This window comes from Cervus canadensis, chromosome 14 (assembly GCF_019320065.1).
Source record: "Cervus canadensis isolate Bull #8, Minnesota chromosome 14, ASM1932006v1, whole genome shotgun sequence".
In the NCBI taxonomy this organism is placed as follows: domain Eukaryota; kingdom Metazoa; phylum Chordata; class Mammalia; order Artiodactyla; family Cervidae; genus Cervus; species Cervus canadensis.
Window position 1 is genome coordinate 48,552,121 of NC_057399.1, and position 21,820 is coordinate 48,573,940.

The window sequence follows — 21,820 nt, forward strand, 5'->3', positions numbered from 1 at the left end:
CGACATTGAGACGTCCCCTTGTTTTCTAGTTGCCCACAAAACAACTGTGGAATTTGACTTTCGAGGAAAGTTGCAAAGAGAAACAAAAAAATCTAACGCCTTGAAAGTGATAGAGATGCGGTCCCCCTGGCTTTCTTTACTTCCCTTTATTGTTCTTGTCTCATCATGAAATAGAACCAGAGCAGGAGCAGGAATACCAACATTGTCCAATAAGTCACTAAGTGTGTATAAAAAGTTTAAATGAAAAATTACACGCAAGTAAAGGAAAGAAGGCTATTTCTCCTGATCTAGTAACCTGGGTCTCACTGCCCTGCAATCTCAGAGGAGAAGGAAACAGAGGAACAGAGATGCCCGGTAGAATCAACTGCCCGAAGAAATGGCTGAAACTCGTTAGGTTCTGTGACAGAAGCTTCCAATGAGAGACAACACCATCACTGAATCTCTTTCCTCCAGCTCAGAAACTCTGAGAAGAACAAGTGTTGAAGAGTTTAAGTAAGAGCTGAATAACAAAAACTATACCTGGCAAAGTAAATATTATTTATCTACTAAAAGTGAAATAATTGCAGTTGGAAACTCCTCCACCACTTGCACAAGCACACTTTTGCTCTCGGCTTCTGAGCACTGCTGACACTTTGGACACCTGGGGAAACAGGTCAGGAGAAAAGAAGGTCACCACGGAGAACTAGGGTCCTTCACACAACCACTCCAGGGGAGAGGGTGGGCTTTTAGGAAGACAATTTATTTCCCCAACAAATAAATAAGCCCTGCACAGAAAGGAGATTCTGGAGTCCTTGGGATGTGGTGAGATTGCCCTCAGGCAGAGACTCCGGCAGGTGATCAAGGGCCTCTGTCACTCCCGAGGACAGGCTGTGGCTCCATGTGATCTCTCCCTTGTGAGTGAGGTGCTGCTGGGGAAATACAATTATCCTGGAATGAGAGTCTCCTCACCCATGTTCCCTGAGAAGAACCAGGATTCCGGTGGGGGTGCTGGCCCAGTCTGTGGAGGACCACAGGTCTCCAGTAAGAAAATGGTGGAAAGAAAGGGTGATGTCTGTAATAGACCTGCCCTCGTGGTTCCCTGAAGGGCAGGCATCTGCAGGAATGTGTTCTAGAAGGAAGAGAAGTGTGGGAGGAGTACATGGACTGATAATAATCAGCCTCCTCTCTACATCAAACACTAAAGAAAACCCATCCTTTGTTTTAAAGAGCTTAACTACCAGAGCGATCTGGTAGAATCCCTTATAAATACGAAAACCATAGAGCTGACAGAGCCTGGCTTCCTATGTAAAGTAGGACAGAAAAAATGGAGCCTAAGATCGAGCCAAAAATATGTTCATGGAAGAGAGGAGAGCAACATTTATGCATGAGAGACAAGGCAATAACAGGTGTAAATTCAAATGCACATCGATTCTCACTTAAGACAAAGACCTTTCTAATTTGGTTGAGAAATATCCATTTGGATGGGCACATCTGAAGTTACTAGGAGAAGACAAAATTAATAGTCTAGATAGAAAAAATGTCTTTGACTGTATTGAAAATACATAACAGAAAACCAAAAAAGGAAGTAAAAGTGTACAGAAACAATTAGAAAATGAAAACTACCATGTTCCCTATTTAAGGGCCTTGCTTAGAAAGCATGGCATCAGAGAACCTACCTCAAGGTTCCACCAGACACCATCGCAGTCAGGCCAGCAGCAGCAGCCTCATCTTCCCCATGGCCTTCGTGCTCTGTCTACTGATGGCCCTGGTGCTGGTCAGCTACGGCCCGGGAGGATCCCTGGGCTGTGACCTGTCTCAGAACCACGTGCTGGTTGGCAGGAAGACCCTCAGGCTCCTGGGCCAAATGAGGAGACTCTCTCCTCGCTTCTGTCTGCAGGACAGAATGGACTTCGCTTTCCCCCAGGAGATGGTGGAGGGCGGCCAGCTGCAGGAGGCCCAGGCCATCTCTGTGCTCCACGAGATGCTCCAGCAGAGCTTCAACCTCTTCCACACAGAGCACTCCTCTGCTGCCTGGGACACCACCCTCCTGGAGCAGCTCCGCACGGGACTCCATCAGCAGCTGGACGACCTGGATGCCTGCCTGGGGCAGGTGATGGGAGAGGAAGACTCTGCCCTGGGAAGGATGGGCCCCACGCTGGCCGTGAAGAGGTACTTCCAGGGCATCCATGTCTACCTGCAAGAGAAGGAATACAGCGCCTGCGCCTGGGAAATCGTCAGGCTGGAAATCATGAGATCCTTCTCTTCATCAACCAGCTTGCAAGAAAAGTTAAGAGTGATGGATGGAGACCAGAACTCACCTTGACATGACTCTCACTGACTAAGATGCCACATCCGCCTTGCACACTCACCTGTGTTCATTTCAGAAGACTCTGATTTCTGCTCTAGCCACAGTGTTTCTTGAATTCAATCAATAGTACTTTCTAGTAGCAATAAGCAAGGAGATATAAAAAGTATTCAGCTGCATGGGAATCAGCCCATAAGTGATGACTGCCCTGATGTTATTTGTCTTTATTTATGTATTTATTTTATTTATTCTTTTATCTGATCCTATTTACATTTTCATATAAAAATGGTTGTCTACATTGTAATGAAATTTAGAAAATATGTTCATTTCCTTAATATTGTAATTTGTTTTATTTATTAAATTCTTATGAAAGTAAATTTGTTTTTTCATTCTGAAAACCTACATACTTATTTTGTCTATTTTCTCATGATGAAAACCTATATACTTATTTTGTCTATACCTATTGTGGAAAAGCATTTGTCCTTTTATACTACAGAATAGTTCTACCACTTTTCAGGAAATGATTCTCAAAAGATGGAATTCCTGGAATTCCCTGGCAGTCCGGTGGTTAGGATTCCGTGCTTCCACTGTGAGAAGCTCAGGTACCATGAATACCTGGTCAGGGAACTAAGTTTCTGCAAGCTGTGGAGTGCAGCCCCGCCTCCACCCCCCCAAAAAAACAGGTAGAAAGGAGTCTCTGAAACTGTGGTAAATGATTAGTCCTGAAGTCACAAGTATAACTAGTTTATACCCAGTCAGCAAAGAACGGTTGGTGTCAGTAGGTGGGGGGAGGACTCATCCCCGCCAGGGAAGTGGCCAACATGAGCTGCCGAGGGGCTGATCCTGACACCTGTTACTCTTCCTCCCACCTTCTCCTCAGCCCTGCTTTACTGAACCATCCACTCCCTTACACAATATCTTCACTGCCTCCAACACAGGACCTGTGTTCTGTGATGGTTTCTAGCTTCAAAGGTTCTCTCAGTGGAAATCACTGGAAGACAGCACAAGTGAAGGGAGAGTTCTCCAAGTTTCAAAACCTTGGAATTGCAGCTCTGCTATTTCACAGCAGGGTGACCCTGAAAAATATCACAAACACTAAGGAGAAGGACATGGCAACCCACTCCAGTATTCTTTCTTGAAAATCCCATGGACAGAGGAGCCTCGTGGGCTACGGTGCATGGGTCACGAGAGCCAGTCACGACTGAACCAACTTAGCATGCACGCAGGCATGCATGCTGTCTTGATCTTCTTCTCAAGTATGGGGAAAATAACAGTAGTTTTTCAGAGGACTACTGTTTGGATCAGTGAGTCCATGTTACAAGAAGGATAAAAGTGTGCCTGGCAGAAATAATCAGGACAATGAGACTCCCAGAGTAGCCGCCCACGGGGACGAGACAGGACAGCTGGCCTGAGGCAGTGACTGAAAGGCAACACTAGAAAGACGCTAGGTCTTCGCTAAAAATATTTCACTTGGGTGCTAGTTTCACAGTATATTCAGTGTGTGAACTCTCCTGTGCTCACTGTTCCATAAAAACTTCAGTCCCTAAGTGCTGGCAGTGTCACCTCCTAGAGTCAGTCCTTCTCAGAAATTATGCCTTTAGAGGAGAGACTGCTAGAAGTGTATGCAGGTGTCTTATATGCAAGTGAGAGTCTTTCTCTGAACAAGGGGCCATGAAGTCAATTTGGTTGGTCAAAATACATAAACCTTGCACATGCATGTTGCCAACTGTTCACGAGAATAATGGCTACATTAATCTATATTCAAGACCATTTAAGTCCTTCTATGTGCTCACACATTGACCAAAACAGGATCTTATCATCCTTTTTAGGTTTTGCCAATCTGACTGGTGACACAGAGCATCTAGAAGCAACCATCAATTTTCCTTTTCCTAATTGATGGTGGTTGTCATCAGTCATACTCCAGCCTTCTGGTCCACCTCTTGGAATTGGTTCGGGAGAACCCGGAAAGAAAAACAATCTGCAGGCAAAGGAGAAATGTGCTGGAAGGAACTGGAGCCCCAGCATCACAGAGTAGAGTTGAGAAGAGCTGTGGAGTTGAGACTTTAGTTTTAAGACCAGTACGCTAGAATAGGTGACAGCCTTTCCCCGTCATATTCACGGGAAATGCAGGTTTCTTCTGTGAATTTCTGATCCATACACAATGCACCCATTGCTCTTCCATTGTCACTTTACTCATGTAAAGAAGTTCATTATTCATTTCTGTGCAAACTCCGTGATCTCCAGCTAGAAGACACACAGATTTCAAGGTCCTCCACTGGATCCCAGGCTCCACACTCACACTGCCCTCCTGCCACCTGCCTGGTATCCAGTCTGACTTTCACTTGTGACAAAGCCACTTGTGGTTTTCCTGTGTTCAAGGCTCAGAACTGTTTTCCATTCAAACTCATCAAGTAGGCCATGACCTACTCTAATTATCAGGGCTTTAAAAATATGTCTTGATGGTGAGATCTTCCAAAGATGCATGCTGGAATCATATGCCCAACTGCCTATTTCTCAGTTGGTACCTACTGAGCACACATGATGCTGAAATCAAAAGCATTTAGATTGCAGGTTTCTAAGCAACTTATCCACATGATCTGACGTTTTGAAAAAGCTGATGAAATTCTCCAATGAACGACTGACTACACAAAAACATGAATGTTTCATAGATGACCGTTGGTTCAAAGAAATGAGAGGAAAAAAGGATTTTGTAAATTGAGCTTGGTTATGTAAGGTAGTTACTGGGTCATAAGTTTGTCAAATTGCCAACATCTGCTGGATCATCGAAAAAGCAAGAGAGTTCCAGAGAAACATCTATTTCTGCTTTATTGACTGTGCCAAAGCCTTTGACTGTGTGGATCACAATAAACTGTGGAAAATTCTGAAAGAGATGGGAATACCAGACCACCTGACCTGCCTCCTGAGAAATCTGTATGCAGGTCAGGAAGCAACCGTTAGAACTGGACCTGGAACAACAGACTGGTTCCAAACAGAAAAGGAGTAAGTCAAGGCTATATATTGTCACTGCTTATTTGACTTAGATGCAGAGTACATCCTAAGAAATGCTGGGCTGGATGAAGCACAAGCTGGAATCAAGATTGCTGGGAGGTATATCAATAACCTCGGATATGCAGATGATACCACCCTTGTGGCAGAAAGTGAAGAAGAACTAAAGAGCCTCTGCATGAAAGTGAAAGAGGAGAGTGAAAAAGTTGCCTTAAAACTCAACATTCAGAAAACAAAGATCATGGCATCCGGTCCCATCACTTCATGGCAAATAGATGGAGAAACAGTGGAAACAGTGTCAGACTTTATTTTGTGGGCTCCAAAATCACTGCAGATGGTGAGTGCAGCCATGAAATTAAAAGAGGCTTACTCCTTGGATGAAAAGTTATGACCAACCTAGACAGCATATTAAGAAGCAGAGACATTGCTATGCCAACGAAGGTCCATCTAGTCAAGGCTATGATTTTTCCAGTGGTCATGTATGGATGCGAGACTTGGACTATAAGGAAAGCTGAGCGCCAAAGAATTGATGCTTTTGAACTGTGTTGTTGGAGAAGACTCTCAAGATTCCCTTGGACTGCAAGGAGATCCAACCAGTCCATCCTAAAGGAAATCAGTCCTGAATATTCACTGGAAGGACTGATGCTGAAGCTGAAAGCACAATGCTTTGGCCACCTGATACGAAGAACTGACTCATTTGAAAAGACCCCGATGCTGGGAAAGATTAAAGGCAGGAGGAGAAGGATACGACAGAGCATGAGATGGTTGGATGGCATCACTGACTCAATGGGCATGAGTTTGCGTAAACTCTGGGGAGCTGGTGATAGACAGGGAGGCCTGGTGTGCTGCAGTCCATGGGGTCGCAAAGAGTCAGACACCACTGAGCAACTGAACTGAACTGAACTGAAGTTTGTCAAATATGGCATTTGCTCAGTTGAAGAGACATGAGATATATACAAAGTAGCAATTTGAAAACATTACTGATGATTTTGCTTCCATTAATGCCAGGAACTTAAAAGTACTGTTGTGGCATAAGGCAAATATTTCAACTTGATGTGACTTTAAGACATACATTTTAAAAGAGTTTTCAAACAACATTACAGCAGAAATTAACCTTTTATATTCACATTTATATTAATATTGAATGAAATAATTTTCTCTTTTCCCTGGGGCTCCTTTAATTTTCAATCTTGTCCCCAGGTCTTCCCACTGGAGGGTCCCAATATCCAGTAGATTTCTGTCCGGACTGGAGATGCCTCTCCCATTATCCCTGAATTAGTCCTTTCCCTCAGAAACGGTCCTAAATCTGAAAACATACCACAACACGCTCTGATTTCCAGCCATCAATCGCAGCATAAACGGTCACCGGTGTAAATCGCTCTAGGTCAAATCTTCTCCCAGGAAGGGGAGGGTGGATACAAGGGCAGGTGCAGACATCAAAGGCTCTGACAGAAGCAGCGGCAAAGCTCCCCTGGGCAGTCGGGCCCGAAAAAGAAGTTTCCTCTCTGCTCGCGTGGCCCCAGGCGCTCCCTGGGTTCCGGCGGCTCCCGCCGAGGGCGACCCCCGAGTTCTCCCGGTGGATCCGCCGCCCGAGTTGGCCGCTCTCTACCTGGAGGCGGGTCCAGCTGGGTTTGCGGCGCCGGTCTGTCAGTTCGTGAGAGATCGGGCGCCCCCTCCCGGCCGTTGGGGCGCAGCGAAAGGAGCTTGGAGGGCGACTTAGCTCAGAGCAGGACCTGAGCTGTTTCCCTGAGGCCCAGGGAAAGTGCTGACTTTCTGGACTCCTGGTTTCCCTGCTGATGGCCATGGGGATGCTCTGCTCCATCCCTCACATTTCACCCGTTAGCATACGTCGTCTTGTATTCTTCCCGTCGTTTCCCTCATTCATGTAATTTGGTAGCATTAAGTGTGCTTTACCTATATCCACAAGTACCGTCAGCTTGGGGTTTTCTACAGTGGATTCACTGAAATGTTTGTAATCCAATCTCATGCAGGGGGTCATAACTCTCAAGGACCTTGTCCATCACGTATCTCAATTTTATGGTGAGGATCACTTAACAATCTATATGAGTCATCTTGGAGTTAAATATGATAGTTTTATAATTATTAGTTTTGTCAATCACATTTAGACTCTCAGTAATAACTACCACTTGATCATTTAATTTTGTTTATTATACAAAATAATCAGGATGCTTTGTAAATCGCTCAGCTTATCTAGAATTTGGAGATAGAAGTTAACTAATGGAAATAAGAGATTTCACCCTGTCTCATGCATTGAACCTGGACTGGCGATTCCTCTCACATATGATAATTTACATGTTTCAATGCCATTCTCCCATGTCATCCCACCCTGGCCCTCTCCCACAGAGTCCAAAAGACTGTTCAATACATCTGTGTCTCTCTTGCTGTCTTGCATACAGGGTTATCATTGCCATCTTTCTAAATTCCATATATATGTGTTAGTATACTGTATTGGTGTTTTTCTTTCTGGCTTACCTCACTCTGTAAAACAGGCTCCAGTTTCATCCACCTCATTAGAACTGATTCAAATGTATTCTTCTTAATGGCTGAGTAATATTCCACTGTGTATACATACCACAGCTTTCTTATCCATTCATCTGCTGATGGACATCTAGGTTGCTTCCATGTCCTGGCTATTATAAACAGTGCCGCAATGAACACTGGGGTGCACGTGTCTCTTTCAATTCTGGTTTCCTCAGTGTGTATGCCCAGCAGTGGGATTGCTGGGTCATATGGCAGTTCTATTTCCAGTTTTTTAAGGAATCTCCACACTGTTCTCCATAGTGGCTGTACTAGTTTGCATTCCTACCAACAGTGTAAGAGGTTTCCCTTTTCTCCACACCCTATCCAGCATTTATTTCTTGTAGACTTTTGGATAGCAGCCATTCTGACTGGCATGAAGTGGTACCTCATTGTGGTTTTGATAAAATCCACCAACTTTTCAATTGCCACATTTCTCTGCATTTCCTTTTTAAGGGTCTAATACATAAGGTTTCAATCTGCACAGTTATTTACAGGACCATAGCTCCTGTTTTCTGGTGGTCTACAGATATTAGTGGCATAATAGTGAACATGGGTTAATTCACAGAGCTCTCTTCATTCTGTCACCAAAGTGTGCTGACTGCACACACGTGTGACAATGTGCTTGGCGATGTGGATTCCAGGAGAGTCATGCGGGGATGATGACTGCCCTCCTGGGATCAGGGGAGAGGACTCTGGAGGCAGGATGAGGAGGAAGGAGGCAGCACGTGCTCAGAGCAGCTGAGGGCCGGTTCTCAGAGCTGATGAAGAGGAGGGCCTGGGAGCAGCAGGAAGTTCTCTCACACAATCTGAGGCTCCTGAGTGTAGCCGACACCAGACGTTCATTTAGTGTTCTAAAACATCAAGACAACTTTAGTAGCAGTCACAGAGGACACCCTTTACCTCAAATAATACACAGTTTGCAAATTAGTAACCTCTTTCTTCCACCCTCAGTTCAACCAAGAGAAGCGTTGCCTGCAAGTTCCTTAACACAGTCAAGGGTCTGCATGTTGAATTCCTAGTTCATTCTAGGAGACGGAATGCCTTCAGGACTGTGACGAGCCCAGGAGCCCAAGTTTCCTCCCGTTTGAGCAGTGCCTTATACATACTGGAGAGAAATCCTACAGTTCTTTGCTGAGGAAGAGATTCTAGGAAAGTTGTCTACTCTCCTAGAATTTTGATGTTTTGTTCCTGGCTAGGGAACTAGATCCTACAGGCCACAACAAACTTCCCATGCCACAAGTAAAGATCCCATCGGAGGCAAGGAATATCGAAGATCCAGCATGCTGCAACTAAGACCTGGCACGGCCAAATAAATACATAAAATAAATATTTTAAAATTCTTAAAAACCCAAAGAAAAACAAGCCATCAATGGGATCATATCACAAGGTGGGATATTAGGGAGATTAGGGTTAGCAATCAATAAAATTCAGTTTTCATTTTTAATATTATAATTATTGTTACCCAGACTAAGATCAGGATCCCTTGGAATCATTTCATTCCCTTTCATTCTAATTTTTTTCTATGCAACTTCTCATTGCCCAGGTGGATTTGTCACAGATGCACAGCAAGGCTGGTCTCCTTGACCCTGTGAGAGAGGGTTAGTGTTCGAGCAACGGGGCTTCTGATTGACCGTCTCCCAAGAGCTGGTGCATGTGACTTCTTCCTTCTCCCCTTATACTGACCACATATGGATTAAAGGAAAGAAAAATCAGGTGACTGGTCTTACAAAGCTGATGGCAGTCCACAGACTCAGGACTTGGCCTTCCTTGAGCTTTTATCAGAAGCAGCCATGTCCCAGCCTTTCTGTTGTTCATATTGGCCTGATCCTTCCCTTCTGCCACAGCCTAGGCCCCAGCTATGCTGCCCTGAAGTTTGTTAACCCAGAATACATCACTGTGTCAGGGGAAAACCACTTCCCTTATTTCATATTCATGACAGTGAGAGTTTCCCTTGTTTTCTTGTTGCCCACAAAACAATTGTGGAATTTTACTTTCTAGCAAAATTTCAAAGAGAAACAAAAAAAACCTAACCTCTTGAAAGTGATGCAGCCCCTCGGGTTTTCTTTACTTCCCTTTACTGTTCTCACCTCATCATGAATTACAACCAGAGAAGGAGCAGTGAAACAAATCTTGTCCAATACGTCACTAAGTGAATATAAAAAGTTTAAATGAAAAATTACACTAAAGGAAAAAAGGCTATTTCTCCTGATCTAATAGACTGGGTCTCAATGCCCTGCATTCTCAGAGGAGAGAGAAAGAGAGAAACAGAGTTGCCCGGTGGAGTCAACTGCCTGAATAAACGACTGTAACTCACTAGATTCTATGACATAAGCTTCCAACAAGAAACAACACCAGCACTGAATCTCCTTCCTCCAGCTCAGAAACTCTGAGCAGAACAAGTGTTGAAGAGTTTAAGTAAAAGAATTGAATAATAAAAACTATACTTGGCAAAGTAGATATTATTTATCTACTAAAAGCAAAATGATTGCTGCTGGAAATTCCTCTACCAACTTACACAAACACACTTTTGCTCTCAGCATCTGAGCACTGCTAACACTTTGGACACCTGAGGAAATTGGTCAGGAGAAGAGGAGGTCACCACCAAGACCTAGGGTCCTTCACAGAAACACTCCAGGGGAGAGGATGGGGTTTAGGAAGAGAATTTATTTCCCCAACAAATATACAATCCCTCCACAGAAAGGAGATTTTCAAATCCACAGGATGTGGTGAGCCTGTCCTCAGGGAGGGAGTCCAGCAGGTGAGGAAGGGACTCACTCACTCCAGAGGACAGGCTGTGGCTCCATGTGATCTCTCCATTGTGAGTGAGGTGCTGCTGGGGAAATACAATTATCCTGGAATGAGAGTCTCCTCACCCATGTTCCCTGAGAAGAACCGGGATTCTGGTGGGTGTTTTGGCCCAGTCTGTGGAGGACAAGAGGTCTCCAGTAAGAAAATGGTGGAAAGAAAGGGTGATGTCTGTCATAGTCCTGCCCTCTTGGTTCCCTAAACACAACCACATGGACCTGCAGGAATGTGTTCTAGAAGGAAGAGAAATGTGGGAGAAGCTCATGGACTCACAATAATCAGCTTCTTCTCTAAATCAAACACTAAAGAAAACCGACCTTTTGTTTCAAAGAGCTCAACTGCCACAGTGATCTGGTAAAACCCTAAATAAATATGGAAACCATAGCTGAGGGAGTCTAGCTTCCTAGGTAAAGTGAGAGGGGAAAATGGAGCCTAAGATGAGGGCTACAAATGTGTTCTTGGAAAAGAGGACAGGAACATTTATGCATGAGAGAAAGGAGGCAATAATGTGTGTCATTACAAATGTAGTTCAATTCTAACTTAAAACGAAGACCTTTCTCATTAGATGATGAATATCCATTTGGATAAGCACATCAGAAGTTACTGGAAAAAGGTAAAATTAATAGTTTAGATTGAAGACAAGTTCTTTGACCATATTCAGAATACATAACAGAAAACCAAAATAGGAAGTAAAAGTGTATAGAAATGATTAGAAAATGAAAACTACCCTGTTCCCTATTTAATGGCCTTGCTTAGAAAGCATGGCATCAGAGAACCTACCTCAAGGTTCCAGCAGACGCCGTCTCCACCAGCCCAGCAGCAGCCTCATCTTCCCCATGGCCTTCGTGCTCTCTCTACTGATGGCCCTGGTGCTGGTCAGCTACGGCCCGGGAGGATCCCTGGGCTGTGACCTGTCTCAGAACCACGTGCTGGTTGGCAGGAAGAACCTCAGGCTACTGGGCCAAATGAGGAGACTCTCCCCTCGCTTCTGTCTGCAGGACAGAAAAGACTTCGCTTTCCCCCAGGAGATGGTGGAGGGTGGCCAGCGGCAGGAGACCCAGGCCATCTCTGTGCTCCATGAGATGCTCCAGCAGAGCTTCAACCTCTTCCACACAGAGCGCTCCTCTGCTGCCTGGGACACCACCCTCCTGGAGCAGCTCCGCACTGGACTCCATCAGCAGCTGGATGACCTGGATGCCTGCCTGGGGCAGGCGATGGGAGAGGAAGACTCTGCCCTGGGAAGGATGGGCCCCACGATGGCCGTGAAGAGGTACTTCCAGGGCATCCATGTCTACCTGCAAGAGAAGGAATACAGCGACTGTGCCTGGGAAATCGTCAGACTGGAAATCATGAGATCCTTGTCTTCATCAACCAGCTTACAAGAAAGTTTAAGAATGATGGATGGAGACCTGATCTCACCTTGACAGGACTCTCACTGACTAAGATGCCACATCACCCTTGTACAGTTACCTGTGGTCATTTCAGAAGACTCTGATTTCTGTTTCAGCCACAAAATTTATTGGATTAGTTCAACCAATACATTGTCAGTAGTAAGAAGATAGTAGATAGAAATTATTCAGCTGCAGGGGTATCAGTCCATAAGCGATGACTGCCTCGGTGTTATTTATTTATTTATTTATTATTTATTTAGTTAATGTTTTATCTCATATTTATATTTTCATCTAAAAGATGTATATGTTTGCATTGTATTAAAATTTAGAAAATATATTCTATTTCATTAATATTGTAATTTGTTTTATTTATTCAATACTTATCAAGGTAAACTTCCTGAGGTTTTTTTTTTTTTGAACACCTAAATGCTTATTTTGTCTATATATACCTATGGCAAAATAGTATTTGTTCATTTTATAGTGTGGAACAGTTCTATGACTTTCTAGGAAATGTTTGTCAAAAGATGGAATTCTGGGAATTTTCTATGGGTGCAGTTGTTAGGACTCTGAGTTTTCCCTCTAGGGAGCTTTGGTTGAGGAACTAAGATCCTATCAGCTGTTGAGGGTGCTAAAAAGAAAAAAGATATAAAGGAGATTTTGAAATTCTAGAAAATGGTTAGTTTTGATGCCATGGGCGTAACTATTGTATACCTACTCATTAAAGAATGGTTGATATACATATCTGAGGGAAGCAGTCACCTCCTGCTGGAAAGCTGACGACATGCGGTGTTGATGGCCGCTCCTGACTCCTATTACTGTGTCTCCCACCTTCTCCTCAGCCCTGCCTCCTCAGGACTGAGCAGTTCACCCCCCTCACACAGCGCCTTCACTGCCTCCATCTCAGGAGCTCGGTTCTGTGCTGATTTCTTCTAGCTGCACGGTGTAGTCAGAGTGGAAGCCACAGGAAGAGAGCCCAAGTCTAAGGAGAGTTCTAGAAATTTCAAAACCTCTGAATCCCAGATCTGCTAATTACCAGCAGTGTGACCCTGAAAAATATCATTATAGATCAGTGATAACACTATAGATAACACTGTAGATCAGTTTCTTCATCTTTAATATGGGGACAATAAGAGTAGTTTCACAGAATTACTGTTTGGATTCAATGAGTGCATATCACACAAGAGGCATCAAGTGCTCCTGGCAGAAATCCTCAGGACTGTGAGAATCACAGAGTGCCTGCCCTCAGGGAGGAGACAGGAGAGCTGGCCTGAGACAGTGACCGGAAGGCAACACGGGAAAGGTGCTAGGCCCCTGGCAAAGGTATTTTCTTTTCACCTTGGGTGCTAGTTCCAAAGTGCTTTCAGTGTGAGAACTTTCCTTTGCTGTATGCTGAAGAGCATTCCAATTTCTGGGTTTCATACTTCTAAAAGCATTCCTATGAGTTCTTAAGAAACTCTTTGAGAAAGAAGGATTAGTAGAAAATGCTTTGATCTAATACAAACACAAATAATAGGGAAAGAATAGAGATCTCATATCAGTGCAAATAATCAAACACATGCAGAGAGGCAGGAAGCAAAGAGCAGGCGCTGTGAAGTGCATGGTTCTGCTCTCCAGTTCTGGGCTGTCCCGGTTTGGATCCTAGTTCTCTTTTCCATAAAGTCCCTTGTCCATACTTGCTGGTAATGTCACCTCCTGGAGCCTCTGTATTGCTACTGTAAGACCAAAACCCAACAGAGTTCAGAAGCCAATTTTTGCCCTTCTTATACTAAAAAAGTAAGAACCATTATTAATGAATGAAGTGTTTGCTTTTCTGCAACCTCTAAGGGGACTCACGTCGAGGGGCAGCTTCCAGGATTGCTGGTTTCCCACCTGGCGTGTATGGGATTTATTTTGTATTTGAGCGCCTCCAACCATCTTGTTGAAAAGAGAACTTTGGACGTGGGGAATCTTTTTTGGGTGGGCTCCAGAGTCCTCCTGTGGATGGTTTTCAATAGCTAGTTGTGATTTTGGTGTTCTCACAGGAGGAGATGAGTGCATGTCCTTCTACTCTGCCATCTTAAACCAGAAACTAAGGCAAAACTTTGATATTTGATCATTTGAAATATGTTGAAGCATCTCATGCACACCCACCATGTCTTTAATTCAGCACCATAGACCTAAGAGATTTGAACAGGGGGTTAATTACTGAAAACAGGTATGTTGTCTGTCTTCAAATAGTATGATTTTCTAAGAAAGATGTTAAAAATCAATATGTCAACGTGCTGCAAAGAAAATATCATTACTGAGGCATATCGAAGTTCCTGTAGTAACAAGCCAGAGTTCATTTATAAAAATTGATCAAAAAAGATCCCACCAATTTATACATTTCATTCACCATATTTCAATGTTTATTATTTTAAGAATTTCTCATAGTCTGTACTTTTCAAGATCAAGGTCTTTCTTTTTAGCTTTAAACACCCTTTCCCCACACACATCCTCCATCAGGACCTTATAGCTGAGAGTCCCTTAAATGGGGAGGAACTGACTCCCCGGAGCAGGAGCGAGTCTCCATTTCTTATTCCCACCCAGCATCCTGCACAATGGTAGGATACTGCTGGTCCTGGGGGTGTCAATAAAAGTGTAAATGTAGTAATGATACTAATAATTATGATGATAAGTTTAAAATAGTTTTACCAGTTAAACTCTTTGAAAATGACAATCTTGCTGTTTTTTTGTCTTTTGTGTGTTACTCCTGTCTTCTCAGTGTATTTGTTATTTGAGCATCTCTTTATTCTTCCTTCAGCTTCCTGCATCATTCAGTCCAGTTGGTTTTCCTGTCCTATACTACAGTTTCTCAGCTTTCAAATAGGGATATGGGAGTGGGTAGATGTGCAGTTAGAGCTGGTTTACGCTGTTGTAGAGCAGAAACCAGGACAACAGTGTAAAGCAATTTTTCTCCAATTAAAACTGAATGGGGGTAATGGGGATACTGTGCTCCACTCACCATACCATCTCATGTGATGTCCTCTATATGATGTTAATTTAACAGCTTACAAAATTATCATAAATTAGTAGATTATACATAGCATCAGGGACACATCAAACAGCTGTGAGAGTGCTTACTGTTCCAGATGTATACAAAGCTTTTGCCATTATTTCATGCCTGCTCTAAAGATGATTATGCCACATCTATGTCTTGTTCAACTCGAATTTTTAATGCAAAAATTCTACCTCTGCAAATTAGAATAGGTTAATCTTTTCTAGTATTGTACAAAGCCTATCTACAAATTTTTAAATTTTACTAGCAAATGAAATGATGTCATAGCACACTGAGCTATTTAGTGGGCGTGACATCAACATGCCATCAGTGCACTTAGCATATAAGATACTTACCAAGTAGCAAATGGTACAGTAAGTGTAAACCTATATTATGTTCCAATCAAAAACATCTTGATTATTAATTTTAAAGCAACTTATCTAAATGAAATGACATTTTAGAAATACTACTAAAATTTTCCAATGAAAAACTATGTATAAATTTGAAAGCTTAACATAAGGTCCTTGGTTAAAAGAAATGAGAAGATAAAAAGATTTTGAAAATTGAGATTCATTATCTAAGGCAGTTACTGGGTCATCAGTTTGTCAAAATGGCTTTCACTAAATTGAACTGAGATTAACAAAGAAGTAATTTTGAAAACATTACAGATGATTTTGATTTCACTGAAGCCAGGAACTTAAACTCTTGTTTTGGCATAAGGAAACTATTTAAACTTGGTGTGAGTTTAAGACTTACTCACATATTTTAAAATATTTTTCAACTATTTGAATACTGCAGGAGAAATTAACCATTTATATTAAATGAAACCATTTCCCTTTACCCTGGGGCTCCTGTAAGTCTCAGTCTTTCCCTCAAGCCCTCCCACTGGAGGGTCCCAATATCTAGCAGATACCTGTCCAGATTGTAGATGCTTTCCCCCTTTCCCCAGAATTTGACTTTTCCCCCAGAAACAGTCCTGAATCTGAAAACACACCACAACATGTTCTGATTTCCAGCCATCAACGATAGCATAAACGGCACCAGTATAAACCGCTCTGCCTAAAATCTCCTCCCAGGAAGCGGAGGGTGGATACAAGGGCAGGTGCAGAAATCAAAGGCTCTGAGCGAAGCGGCAGAAAAGCTCCCCTGGGCAGTCGGCCAGGAAAGGAAGTTTTCTCTCTGCTCCAGAGGCCCCACAAGCTCCCTGGGCCCTGGAGGCACCTCACCTGGCCCGGCCTGGGGCTCCTGCCTACGGGGACTCCCGGGTTCTCCCCGGTGGACTGGGTGCCTGAGTTCGAGGCAGTGGAACGGGAGTCGGTTCCCGCTGGGCGGCAGGGCCAGTGGCTCTGTCACAGGGGGTTCTGCGGTGCCCTCCCGGCAGCTGGGGCGCAGGGAAGGCAACTGTGAGCACCTTGTTGAGCTGTAGCCCTGGGACTCAGTTTCACAGAAGTGCTGAATTTGGGGGATTCCTTGTCTCTCAGAGGATGGCAATGATTATGATCATCATTCTCCAGGGCTGGAGAAACATCACCCTCCATGTCATCAGGGAAGGGGTTGGAATCTGGTGAACTTGGTGATGCTGCAGACGTTGGGCTGTGTCAGCCTTTATCCAGCTGTTCCCAGCACCTTCCTGCAAATAAGATCTTTAAATAGGTCAGAATTGTCACTTTCTGCACTTTTCTCAATTTTGTCTCCACTGAAAAACTTCCCTTCTATTCTCGGCATCAGAGAATGTCACAGCTTTGATGCTTCTTTTGTGTTATTACATCGGAAACGAAATATACTCATGGAAAAGTCTCAGTTCAAAAGGAGATATTCATCTATATGAGTCAACTCAGCTTGAAAGAAAAATCCGAAGTTCAGTCTAACTCTCTTCTTTAGTCTAAAAGAGAACTTAGAGGTGTGACTCCATAGTCTTGACAGTTTTTAAATTGAACCAAGATAAATCTAGCCACAACTCTCTGCATTTTCTTTTTAAGGTCTAATACATAAGGTTTTAATTCTTCCACAATTATTTACAGGAACATAGGTCTCATTTTCTGATGGTCTACAGATAATAGTGGCATAATACTGAACATGGATTAATTCATACAGTTCTTTTCATTCTGAACCAAAGTGTGCTGACCGCACAGACATGTAACAGTGTGCTTGGCGATGTGGATTCCAGGAGAGTCATGTGGGGATGGTGTCTGCCCTCCTGGGAGCAGGGGAGAGGACACTGGAGGGAGGATGAGGAGGAAGGAGGCAGCAGGAGCTCAGAGCAGCTGAGGGCCGGTTCTCAGAGCTGATGAAGAGGAGGGACTGGGAGCAGCCAGAAGGTCTACTCTCACACAATCTGGGGCTCCTGAGTGTAGCCAACACCACTTTCACTTCCTCTTCTAAAAGATGAAGACAACTTTAGTACCATCACAAAGGACATCGTATAGTTCAAATAATGTAAAGTTTTGCAAATTACCGGCTGAGCATGTGGAACTTAGTGAATGACAGCAGTCTTTCATACCAATAGAACCGAGTCACCTGTTTCCTCCACCCTCAGTCCAACCAAGAGAAGCTCTGCCTGCAAGCCCCTTAACTCTGTCAAAGGTCTGCATATTGAGGCCCCAAGAGTTCATTCTAGGAGAGGGACTGCCTGCAGGACTCGGAAGGAGCCCAGAAGCCCAAGTTTCCTCCCTTTTGATCAGTGCCTGGTACATTATGGAGAGAAATCCCACAGCACTTGAAGTTCTTTGCAGACAAACAGATTCTAGGAAAGTTGTCTAATGAAACACAACAGCTCTGTTAATACAGAAAAGGCGATGGCACCCCACTTCAGTACTCTTGCCTGGAAAACCCCATGGATGGAGGAGCCTGGTGGGCTGCCATCTGTGGGGTCGCACAGAGTCGGACACGGCTGAAGCGACTTAGCAGCAGCAACAGCTCTGTTAATAAATGAGATAAGCAGTCCCTTTCCTCAACCTCAATTAGTTTCAGTTAGACCACCTCTGATGCTACTTTTAAAGACACAGATTATGTTATACTTCAAAATCACACTGAGAGAAAAAGAAACCAGATTTGTAGTTACCAAAAGCTAAGGGGTGGCTGAAGAGGACATCAGATGAAGGCAGTCTAAAGGTAATCTTTTTTCTAAATAGAAAAAAATGACATATTTTTTAAAAAAAGATGTGGAGAGAAGGAAAAATGGCTAAAATGCTGTGTTTTGAGGCCCCACAAAAGCAAAGTCTAGGATAGGGGGCTGCCCAAAATTCTCTGAAGGAGTAGATCCCAAGATCCCAGGCTTACAGCAGTCCTAGAACATTATGGAAAGAAATCTTACAGCACTTGAATCCTTTTGCAGAGAACCAGCATCTTGAAAAATTGTCTGACAAAATAATGGCTGCTCTGTGAAGAGTATAAATGAGGTAAACAGTCCCTCACATCATGCTCAGTTAGTCTCAGACCACCTTTGCTGATATCATTTTAAGACAAAGATTTTTTTTAATGGTTAAAGAGACCAGGAAATCTGTTATACAATGAGATGGGAGAGAATGACAAGAAATGGGACATACCTATACTTTCATCCAGGGAAGATGGCAACAGTACTTCTAAAGCTATTTCTTAAAAGAAAAAAAAAAAAAAAGCTATTTCTTGGGTTAGTATTGGGATAAAGTAAGAAAGGACTTCTCTTAAATGTGATATGTAAAAAGGCACCAAGTGTAAGACATCAAGATAAATAATATTGTAACTCAATATTAAAAAACAAAAGTGCCAAAATATACATGTTGAACAAAACATTAAAATTTTCAAGAAAGACAAGAAATGCCCTTTCATTTGCACGACCATGTGTGTCTCAGAAAGAAAGGCTTCACATTGCCAATGAAATCTGGGCAATTTTCATTTCACTTACAAAATTCTTCCCAAAGAAAATGAAAAGATCAGACCTGGTAAATGACCTCAACGCTTTGTACAGGACACTGCCTCTTCTTCCTTTGGTTCCTCTCTCCCTCTCTCTTCCATCCTTCTTTCCTTTCTTTTTACTGCACCGCACTGCATGTGGGATCTTAGTTCCCAGACCAGACATCACATTCGCACCTCTTGCCTTGAAAGCTCAGTCTTACTCATTCGACCAGGGACATCTGCACTAATTCTTTTTTCTACACTACACTCAAGGTGGGGTGCTGGCAGTGGTGTTTCAGAAACTCAGGTTAAATAAAAATTATTTAAGACTGCCACAGAGTGACAAGAATTGTCAAACAAATATAGAAGTGATCTTGAATATATTGAGTTTGCTTCCATTAAAGCCAGGAAAGTAAAATCATGTTAAATTCTTGTTTCAGTATAAATAAACCATAGCTTAAATAGAATAAAATACTAATAAATATTAATACATATTTTAATATGCATACCTTAATATCATATATCTACTATTTAAAATATTTTCATAAATATGAATGGTTTAATACGCATACATTTTAACATCATATATCTAATATTTAAGATGTTTTCATAAAAATATTGCAAAAGTAAAAGTTTTTAAATATTTAATGAGACAAATATAATTAAATATAAATTTAAAGGCATACATTCCTGTTACTTTTTGAATATTCCTCCTTTTCAGTTGTTCAATACTTACTCCCCCACTTCAAGGCCAATTCATTGAACGACACCCTGAAAGTCCCAGAGCATCTCCTGGGGCGCACAGCTCCCCCGTCCTCGGGTGGGGACCGCGCCCCGATCACCCCCAGGGCGTCCCCAACGCCGTCCCGTCGTCCCGTCGCCGCCGCCAAGTTCCCCTTTCCGTGAGCGGTCCCTTCATCGCGCCAGAAAGGAGCCAGAATCTGTAAAATCGGCCCCAACTCGCTCTGATTCTCCGCTTCAAACGCCTCCGTACACGCATTTTCTTTGTAAAAATGGCTTCGCTCAAGTTTCTGTGCGAAAAGAAAGCACAACATTCATTGGACGCCCAGAAATGCAACGTCCCGGGCTTGCCTTCACACAAAATGTCTCTGGCGGGAGCTCGGATTGAAGATTTCTTAGTGCACTATCAAAGGAGCACCAACTTGGTCTCTGAGCAGCGACGCCTTTTCTCTCTGGCCAAACCCGCTGAAACGGTCTCAGAACTCGCAATCTCGCCAATAAAACTGATAAGGAGACATCCTCCGCCCTCTTGCGGCCTCCTAGAGAGGCGCTCTCCCAGGACCGGGCGAAGAAACCTTTCTCCATTGATTAGTGGTGTCCGCGCGTCCCCTGTTGGCCTTCCAGTGAATCACGGAAACTTTTCAGTTAAGTTCAGCTCAGTTCAGTTCAGTCTTGTTCAACTCTTTGCGACCCCATGAACTGCAGCACGCCAGGCCTCCCTGTCCATCACCAACTCCTGGAGCCTACACAAACTCATGTTCATTGAGTCGGTGATGGCATCCAACCATCTCATCCTCTGTTGTCCCCTTCTTCTCTTGCCCTCAATCATTCCCAGCACCAGGGTCTTTTTAGATGAGTCAGCTTTTCACATCAGGTGGCCAAAGTATTGGAGTTTCAGCTTCAGCATCAGTCCTTCCAAATGAACACTCAGGACCGATCTCCTTTAGGATGAACTGGTTGGATCTTCTTGCAGTCCAAGGGATTCTCAAGAGTCTTCTCCAACACCACAGTTCTCTGTACTCAATCAGACTGTTGTTTGCTTAAGCCTCCAAAGGATCATCTGTTTGCTTACAAGCTAAAAAATGTCTGAAATGAAAATCACAATTTTACAAAAATATTTAGACAGAATAACACAATCTCTTTTATTTAATAAACAATTTTATAACATAATGGAAAAGATTTTTTTATGTGTTTGAAGGTATTTGCTATTTTCAACATATGAAATTTATTTTTGTATGGAAAAGTTTTTAAGACAGTATGCTGTTAAAGGTATTTGTCAGTTAACCTAATGCTTAGCCTCTGTAACAGGTAAAAGCAAAGTGTCAGGAATATGATTCTAATGGACACGTTTCTTTCCTTTTTGAGGAGCACAATGCAGGCCTTCTTGATCAGGTGAATCTTCTAGCTTGCTCTCGTCCAAACAGTGAATTGAGGACATGGGTCCCCTTCTTTTGCATTTTTTCTATCATCAACATGTGACTCTGAATTTCTCTGTAGCACTTGAGTCTATTCTCCTTGAAGGTAAAGAGAAAAGTCTGGTGGATCACATGGAATGCTTCCAAGGACCAGGACTAGATAGGGTAATAGCACTTCTCACATTCCACGGCCTGGACTTATCCTCATGGGAATCTTGTTGCAAGAAAGTTGGGAAATAATTGGATGATTAAGAGAGGAGACGACAAGTTCAGTGCACAAGATCATTTTTTAATTTTTGCATTGTTTGTCCTAATGGAGCTCTGGGTGGGTGTGCAAGGGGAAATACAGTGTTCTTGCTTGCACACATGCTGACTTAAACTCTTATTCCACAGTTTCAGCTTGGGGAAGATGACAGAGATGTCACTTAGAGTTCACAGCATCATAGATTATTTGAAAGAAGCATTCAGGTTGACTCCCAAAGGCATAGGCTAATGAGGAAAACATTTACACATGTAGACAAAGTGTTTCCTTATTACCTGAGGGAGACAAGGAAAGAATGATCAGGCAGCTCCTTGCAAGTACTTGAGAATCACTGAACTAAAAATTAACAGTGGGTCTTCAACTCACCATACCTTCCAAATATTGAAAACACAAACTTGAATAAAATATTCCTATAAATGATCTTTAGAAAAATGCCTCTCACAATATCCCACTATAACTTCCCTTGTAGAACTGTGAAGAATCTTA

General features: G+C 43.1%; 2 protein-coding genes across 3 annotated transcripts; both read left to right on the forward strand.

Moving 5' to 3' along the window:
- The first annotated feature begins 1,698 nt into the window (after nucleotides 1–1,698).
- LOC122452996 (interferon omega-1-like) lies at nucleotides 1,699–12,893 on the forward strand. 2 transcript variants are annotated; one of them, XM_043486803.1, is made up of 2 exons: nucleotides 1,699–2,173; nucleotides 12,770–12,893. In XM_043486803.1, the coding sequence occupies exons 1-2, from the start codon at nucleotides 1,715–1,717 to the stop codon at nucleotides 12,818–12,820; spliced, it is 510 nt and encodes a 169-aa protein (XP_043342738.1). In that variant the 5' UTR covers nucleotides 1,699–1,714; the 3' UTR covers nucleotides 12,821–12,893. The 2 variants fall into 2 exon arrangements, with proteins under 2 accessions (XP_043342738.1, XP_043342737.1); XM_043486802.1 differs by lacking the exon at nucleotides 12,770–12,893 and having other exon boundaries at nucleotides 1,699–2,302.
- Nucleotides 11,315–12,776, forward strand: LOC122452988 (interferon omega-1-like). The gene has a single exon (XM_043486795.1). The coding sequence runs from the start codon at nucleotides 11,398–11,400 to the stop codon at nucleotides 12,058–12,060; it is 663 nt and encodes a 220-aa protein (XP_043342730.1). The 5' UTR covers nucleotides 11,315–11,397; the 3' UTR covers nucleotides 12,061–12,776.
- Nucleotides 12,894–21,820: the final 8,927 nt, after the last annotated feature.